This window comes from Octopus sinensis, unplaced genomic scaffold (assembly GCF_006345805.1).
Source record: "Octopus sinensis unplaced genomic scaffold, ASM634580v1 Contig12988, whole genome shotgun sequence".
Lineage (NCBI taxonomy): Eukaryota > Metazoa > Mollusca > Cephalopoda > Octopoda > Octopodidae > Octopus > Octopus sinensis.
In genome coordinates, this window is record NW_021832831.1 from 5,875 (window position 1) to 14,774 (window position 8,900).

The 8,900-nt window shown below is 39.7% G+C and overlaps 1 protein-coding gene across 1 annotated transcript; it reads left to right on the forward strand.

The window, feature by feature from the left end:
* Nucleotides 1-1,813: 1,813 nt before the first annotated feature.
* On the forward strand, nucleotides 1,814-2,344 carry LOC115229546 (uncharacterized protein K02A2.6-like). Its single transcript, XM_029799875.1, has one exon. The coding sequence runs from the start codon at nucleotides 1,814-1,816 to the stop codon at nucleotides 2,342-2,344; it is 531 nt and encodes a 176-aa protein (XP_029655735.1).
* The last annotated feature ends 6,556 nt before the right edge of the window (nucleotides 2,345-8,900 follow it).

Sequence of the window (8,900 nt, forward strand, 5' to 3'; positions counted from 1 at the left end):
ATCCTCACACCAAGTGATGTAATCCTCACTGCATACGGAGGTGCCAAGATTCCACAACTGGGCAAAACACAATCACAGGGACACACAAAGGAAAAATAATCAAGTGTTCTTTTTATGTCACAAGAACAGAAGGACCACCAATTAATGGACTTAATACCTGTCAAAAGCTTAATATTGTGTCAATCAATGGTGAAGTGAAGGCAGCTCCAAGCAGGATTGACAGAGATATGCCTATCAAAGACCGACCATTAATCACAAATATAGAACTGATAAGCATGTACCCAGAATGCTTTGATGATACAGTCGGGTGTTTGGTGAAATGTCGATACCGTATAACATCGACCCCAATGCCAAACCATTGTTCACCCACCTCGCCACGTTCCTCAAGAATTAAAAGAGAAGCTGAAGGCTGAGTTGGACAGAATGGAAAAAAGAGAAATAATCACCAAAGTGACACAACCAACAGACTGGGTGAATTCAATTGTAATCAAAGAAAAACCCAGTGGTACCCTACGGATATGCCTCGACCCAAGGGACCTGAACAAAGAGAGTACCATCCAATTCCAACCCTTGAAGAAATCACACCATCATTAGCTGGATCCAAGATATTCAGCAAACTGGATGCCAGTAATGGGTACTGGAATGTAAAGATAGGCAAGGCAGATACCGATTCAACCGACTCCCATTTTGATTGAAGGTGAGCCAAGATTTTTTCCAGTGCCAAATAGATGAGACCTACCAAGGCAGCAAGGGAGCATTTGGCATAGCAGACGACATCCAAGTGCATGGCAAGGATGAAATCACACATGACTTCAATTTACATGAAGCCATGGAGAAAACCCGACAAGCAGGTATCAAACTCAATGCAGATAAGCGTGTGATAAAAGCAAAGGAGTGCAAATTCTTTGGAATTATATACTCTGCAGAGGGCGTGAAACCAGGCCCCGCTAAAGTGGAAGCCATCTGAGACATCAAAGAACCCAAAGATAAGAAGGAACTCAGGAGCTTCCTGGGACTCATCCACTACATGGGAGCCTTCATACCCAAGCTGGCTGATCACACTGCAAATCTCCGAGAACTAAACAAAGATGACGTAGAGTTTGGTGTGCTTCACACACACACATAGGATTTCCAAGCAATCAAAAAGTTTATCAGTAAGGAGAAAACTCTGCCAGTACTACAACAGACGCAAACCAGTAACACTCCAAGTCGATGCTTCTATGAGAGGAGTTGGTACAGCATTGATACAGGAAGGTAAACCCATTGCATATGCCTCGAAAGCTCTCTCACCCACAGAGACAAGGTATGCAAATATTGAAAGCGAACTCCTGGCATTAGTATATGTCTGTGAAATGTTCCATACATACCTGTATGGCAGACATTTCAATATTGAATCAGAAAATCGCCCACTAGAACAAATACACAGAGAAAACTTCACGAAAGCACCAGTCAGACTGCAAAGATTACTGTTGAGGCTCCAAAAGTACAACTACGATATCAGGTACAAGCCAGGAAAAGACCTGATATTGGCAGATGCTCTTTCCAGACCATCCTCACATGATAAATAGGAGATGGAAGGACTAAACGTAAAGGCCCACCACATGGTAAATGTAACAAACACAAAGCTAGCACAAATAAAAGGAGACCAGCAGAGAGGAAGAACTTCAGCTCCTTATTCAGATGGTGATTCAGGGGTGGCCAGAAAAGAGACATCAGGTGCAGCCCCTCATTCGTTAATATTGGGCCATCCATGATGATATCAGTGGAGAATTGAATCCTGATGGCTGTATCCTGAATAATTATACCCAAATCAATGCAAAAAGAGATTCTTGACAAGATCCACCAAGAGCATCTAGGAATGGAAAAATGCAAGCTCCGAGCCAAGTCAGCTGTATATTGGGTAGGCATGTACAAAGACGTAGAAAAGATAGTTTCTACACGCCATATTTGTCAAAAGTACAGAAACTCACAACAAAAGGAGGAAATGATACCCAGTGACATCCTAAGAAGGCCATGGCAAGCTATTGGAGTAGATCTGTTCACAGAGAGCCAAGAATGGTATTTGATTATGATCTGCTACTACTTCAAATTTCCATTTGTGAGAAAAGTGATAGACCTGAGAGCCAAAACAATAACTACAGTGGCTCGAGGAGTTCTAGCAGAGCAAGGAATACTAGAGCAGATCATATGTGACAATGGAACCCAGTTCACATCGCAAGAATTCAAAACACTAGCTGATGAGTATGGGTTCAATATTACAACCTCATCTCCACACTACCCCAAAGGTCATGAGTTTATAGAAAGACAAGTGCAGACAGTGAAGAGAACACTAGTCAAATGCTGAGAGACTAAGGAAGACCCACACCTGGTACTTCTGTCCCTACGAGCGACACCACTGAGAGCTGACATGAAATCCCCAGCAGAATTGCTGAATGGCAGGAAGTACAAAACTACCCTACCAACCAAGATCCAACCTCCTATTGACCAGGAAGAGACAAGGGCAAAGCTAGTAGCCACTCAAGAACAATCACAGAAATATTACAACAAACATGCACAATACTACTACCTGAGATACTTGGAGGACAACATGTGCATACTCAAGATCCTATAACCAAAACATGGATCCCAGCACAAGTTGTCAGTAGAGCTGAAACTCCAAGATCGTATATTATAGAAATGGAACCTGGTAGGCAGCTGAGACACAACAGGGCCACATCTGCCCAGCACCAAAGCTGTCGAGGATAACATGTACAACACCTACCACATCAGTGACAACACCTACAGAATCATCACCCCAATGGGCACCAATCACTCATCAGCAGCCCAAACAACACCCTCAGACACCAGTGTGGAGCATAGATACACCAGATGGAGATCTAACATTTTACCACCGGTTCGATACCGTTAAAGAGAAAAAAGAAAAAGAAAATGGTGCCCCAGCATGGCTGCGGCCTTCGGGCTAAAACATTTTTAAGGATTTAAGGATAAGGATTTAACTAATTCTGCTAGATTACAAAGCTAAAATCCACGTGATTGGGCAGAATAATCTCACGGTTTCTGCTGCAGGATTGCCACCCTTGCACTGACAATCCATTAGAGTAAGGGAGATTACTTATATTTTTTCTTCACTGCCTGCACAAACCCCTTTATTTTTTTTTCAAGAAGGGGTGTCACATTCATATCTATGTGTATACGTAGGTATGCGTATGTATGAGTGCATCCCCACTATTGGCACAATTTGTTAGTAAACAGTGTGAACTGCGTCTAGGGCAGATGCGCACAATGTGTATCACTCCGTGGTATATTGACAGCTTGTAAACAGGTTAAGCAAAATAAACACGTAAAACAATAACAATGCCTTCAGTAAGTTGTCTATCATCCCATCATGAATGAAAGAATGCACAACAGCCCTCTTCATCAGTTTTCCTGGGCGTTTGGTCTTAGTAGCCTTTCGTAACTGCCTTAGCAAGTTGGCATAGCACTCTCCATTGAAAGTGTGACCCTTATGAAGACAGTCAATAAGCACAATGTCTTTTATATTCCAAAAAATCTGGGCCATCACCTTCTCTGTAGATGAAACAACCTTGTCCTTCAGTGGAGCAGGTGAAGAGAGGTGTTTCTTTCCACTTGCATGGATTGCTTCTTATCTCTGGCTCAATGTGATGAACCCAAAAACATCCTGGGTTAGGAAACAATCAAGGAAACATGCTGGATCCACCTCAGTGTCAGATGTTCTCATGTGATCAACCTGGTGCATTTTTGATCAGGTGTCAGAACATGTGACACTCAGCGAGCAGAAACCTTCATCATGCTATGTTCATTTTGCAGAATAGTCTCAACTCTCAGACAGGATATGCTAATAGCACTGGGTATTTAAGTTATAGTCAATCGCCAATCATTCATCATTATGTGATGAACACAATGTTTTCCGTGGTGGCAGCAGTAGCTGCAGGACATCCAAACCATGATTTTTCTGAAGACTATCTCTTCCCTTGCTAAATTTAGCTGCCACTTTTGTACTGACAATAAGGCAGGAGTGTCAACCCTTAATGTATCATGTCTACATGAATAACGTCGGCATGAATGTCCTTGAGTGCTAAAACCTTTCCCTGCAGGTACTTGATTACAGCACGATGCCAAATTTTGTCTGTTTTCCAGAGAAGTTGCTAATAGTTACTTTTGAAGTTTTCTACGGACAGTCAGATATCATTATATCTGGAAAGAAACAATGCATTTATTAAATAGGAGAATTGAAATTAATGCAAGCAAGATTTCACAGCTCTTGCATCACTCTTTTATAGTCAGCCTATGAAAATTTCATCCCACATTCGTGCACATGGAAAAGTGTCTCAAAGCATTCCAAAAACTTTTCTGCGTGCACTCGTTTTTGTAATGAAACTTTCTACAAGGATGTGCAATACATTTTTATTATGCATTATGGCACTATGTGCTACATGGTGCTGTGTCATTGTGGTACAGATCCAGTTCTTCAAATGGTGAATGTGCTGGATGTTTGCTCATTTGATGCTATAGACACAGGTGAAGACAGAATAAGTTGTGTTAGCATCAACACTTGTAGCATACTAGAATGAAAAACAACATCAGAAGCTCTCCATTTTTCTACAATGTCACGTTGAGAATACTGACAGATTTTAGGATTCCTGGTTATGTATGTGGAAGCTGTAAAGTTTAATTATTACCTAGTGGGGGTGGAGTTTTGATGGTGGTGATGGTATGTGTGCTTTGACATTTGCTGATACTGCTTGTACAAATTGTGCATCTTGAAACAGATGTGTTAATAGATTTTACTTTATTTACAGTTTGTAGATTTATGATAGTGCTGTGAGGTATACATTCAGATTGAGCTGGAGTCTTTTCTATGGTAATTTTAAAGTTTATTGAAAATTTTAAAATTTGGTGTATTGATGCAATTCTCCACACTGAATCTCAGGGGCTAATTCACCTTTCCAGAAATTAAAAAAAAAAAGTTATAGAAGTTTAAAGTTTCATCATTTTTATCCAGTCATAAAACAGAATTTGGAAGCTATAATTTTGTATGTTCCAGCACGTGATGTCAACTGTAAACAAATGAAATATTGACGAAATTCTGCTTTATGCACACCATAAGAACCCTCATAAATTTTTTATATTTTGGAATTTTCAGAAACTTTTTGTGAATTTGTATTCTACACACAGGAATTCATACAATTATGCAAAAATGGAAAGAAAAATAGGGTGCATGATTTAAGGCCTATTTAGTTATTATTTTTAGCACGTCTTATGACTACCATTTAATAAACAGAAAATGACTGCATGAGTTAACAGCTTGGCTGGTTACTATGGAAACAGGCTCCTATATTTATCTTTGGCTTTTGATTGGCTAAAATTACTCCAAATTTGCAAACTTTAAAAGCTATTAACTCCTTATTTATTGATTTATGGCAGAGAAGAGCTGGGGAACGGATGCTTGTTGAAAGAGACAATAATTAGAAGGAAAGATGGAAGCTGAGGGAAGGCCATAATTGGTAACACATAGTGTTAGGGGATGTTATAATATCAAGGAGGGATTGATGTTGGGGAGCTGAGATGTGAGGATGTTTGACAGGGCCCAGCACAAGCAAGCATAATCAAGGTGATCTTAGGACCTTATATTTGCTGTGATGGATGGATCTTCTCAAGTATAATGAATCACCAATCATTCAGTTCTTTGTCTTCCTATGTCACCCTTTTCAACAAGTTCCATCCACTTTAAATGACCAGCATTTCTTTATGCAACTGTTCTCATCCATATACATCACATAACCAAACCAGTGCAGTCTTCATTTTTACATGTTACATTTGATTCTTTGTATGCCAATTTGCTGTACATGAAAACTGACATTGCACATCCAATGGAGCATACTAGTTTCATTCCTCTGTAGTCTTTGCATGTCCTCTATATTCAGAGTCCATATCTCACCACCATTTAACATTGTTGTTCATAGTGAAGCATTAAACAATCTACTTTTCATTCAGGGAGAGAGAGAGAGAGAGAGAGAGCAACCTTTTGTTGCAAACAGAACCAGTATTTCTCTGCACTTTATTCATCCTATTGTTCTAGCAACTGTATTTTCAGAACAGCCTCCACCACTGCTAATTAGGTCATCTAATTTATAAAAACTATCTACTACCTTCAGGGATATATACTCTTAGTGTTTATGGCTACTGTGTATCTTCCACATACAAGCCTTCCCCATTAGCCATCCTGTGATTCCACTGCTCCACTTGTGTGTCTATAACCTGTCTGGGTGCACTGTATGGAATTCCTGCCTATACTTTTCTTGCATATCAGGCAGGATCATTTACCTGAAGGGAATAGTGTCTTGTCTATATTCTTGCTCTGAGAAATGAGACCATTAGCCTATAGTAGTTCCCCAGGGAGATCCAGTCTCTACTATGGCCTGGGGGTGCAATATATGAAATATGAGGGGACTGAAAACCAAGCTCTGGTGAACTCTTACCTATACTCTAAATCCATTGCTGATCTCCTGGTTAACTCTCACTTTACTGATAGCTCCCCTGTACATAACTTGTATGGCTTTCACCAGCTGTTCATCTACCTCTAACTTCCCCAGAGACCACTCTATCGCAGTATGAGAGAATAAATCAAAGGCTTTTTCTAGGTTAGCAGATATATAGAGAAGGGCAGAGAGAGCAGGAGATACAGTAGAAATTGGTAGAAATGCAGGTGAAGGAGTCGGTGATATGATAGTGTTGATGATGGGTGCTGGTGAGGAGCGTTGTGTTGGAGAGGTAAGGGCATGGGCGGGAGCAGGGTAATGAGCTGGGTTGGGGGGTTGAGTTAGGGAAGAAGCTGTGGACCAAGAGGTCTTGTAGGTTGTGGGCTCATTTGAAGGAGGGGAGGGGTCAGTTAGGGAAGATGTGCGAAGTGGAGGGGTCAGACTGGAGTCACCGGAAGGCTTGGAGAATGGTGCGTTGGAGAGGTAGGATGGTGGGGTGGTAGGTGAGGAGAAACGGGAGACAGTGGGGCGGGTGCAGGGGGAGAGAGCAGATGCATGGTCCACAGAATATGCTCTGGCAAGGGCAGTGAGGATAGTGGTGAGGATATATATATATATGTGTAAATGTGTTTAACTATCTGCCTGTTTGTGTGTGTCAGTTTATCTGTTTCTCTATCTACCTACTTACACAAACCCACCACAAATCACAAAAAATATGCAGTATATTGATTATGTTACCCTGTACTCTTCAGAGTTGTTTGGTATGGAAGAAAATTTGAAAAACAGTCACCATATTTTCTTACATATCTGCCAACTTAGAAGAGTCAGGCTTTTATCTGACATCCTACTGAACCCCAGTGCAAAACCAATTTGTAAGATTGGCCACGATGGATATATAATATTTCAAATTTACAGAAAACAAAAGAGGAAGACAGCTGAGGGAACAACAAGTAGATGTATGAATTTAACGCTCAGGAAGAATGGAAAAGTCTTTGATGTTTCAAGCTCATGCTCTTTGACAGAAAATATTGAGAGGAAGAAAATGGAGAGAGAAAAAATGTGCAGGGATATATAAACTATATACTGTGATTTGTGTGTGTGTGTGTGTGTGTGTGTGTGTGTGTGTGTCTCCTTGTCTCAACCTTGCACATTACTCATGAATGTGTCACCATCATACATTTGGTGTTGCTCATTTCCAATCATCCATAAAAACATGTCTTGTCATGCAGAAAACAACATTCTTGGAATCAAGGGAAGGTTGGGGAAAAGAGTGCAATCCAATCAGAGAAAATCTGTCTCGGTGAATTCTTTCTCACTCATGTTAGCATGGAAATGTGGACATTAAAATGATGATGAAGTACTTCATATATTTGTAGACAATATTTATTTGTTGGTTTGACCTAAATTATCCTATTTTAACTCCTTGTTCTGGCTTTCCAGCCAATTTGAAAGTCTGTCCCAGTTTTTAATAATCTTGAAATATTTATTTGTTACTATCTTTATTATTTGACAGAAAGGTGCAAGACATTGGTGCTAATTAGTCTTACTAAACCATAATGAAACACTTGTAGCAGGAACCCTGTTGTAACTTGAAATTAAAATCTTGTACTTCATTCATACACACGGAAAAAGTCCAAATATTTAGAATTGTTCCCTCTGTTTCAAAAATGAAGGAAACAGATGACCATTGGAAAACCAGATTGTCCCTGGAGAAACTAACTAGTGACTGAGATTCTTGTGTTGAGACAAACAATGGCATTCTCTGAACTATGACATGTTCAAGTATTTATAATTGTTAAAATTAGGCCTTTTATTACATACATTTTCCATGAGAAAGGCAGAAACACTGCAAAGCTTGTTTGATTTAATTTGTCTTGCAAGTATCTCACCAAAAGTGGCTGCTGAAGAAGTTAATTTTGCTTTTCATACTGTTTCACATGACTTGAATTTCAAAACATCTGACTATATGAAAGATGATCTCCACACATTTTAGCCAAAGTTGTTGCTAGTCCTGACAAAATGGGAACCTGTAAATTTTTATGCAAAATTTGGAAGGTGCTATATTGGCATTAACTGAAGCTGAGGTGTACATATTGTGTACAACTTCATACCAATTAATATCAAATAACTCCTGAAAATATTAAAAATATTTTCTTATATATACAGGTCATTTAATGTCTCTAAAAGAATTTTGTGACTTTGCCAGTGTGGGATACAAAAACATGAGACCACATGGTAATATATCAGCAGTTGAAATAATTCTTCACAATTGTTCTAGCAGAATTGTGCTGAGACTGGCAAAACAGAAAGATATGTTTTTAGTTGAATATGATAGCTCAATTTTTCAAGAAACAGGAGTACAATACTAAGTAGCAGGAGAAAAAACTCTGAATTTGTACC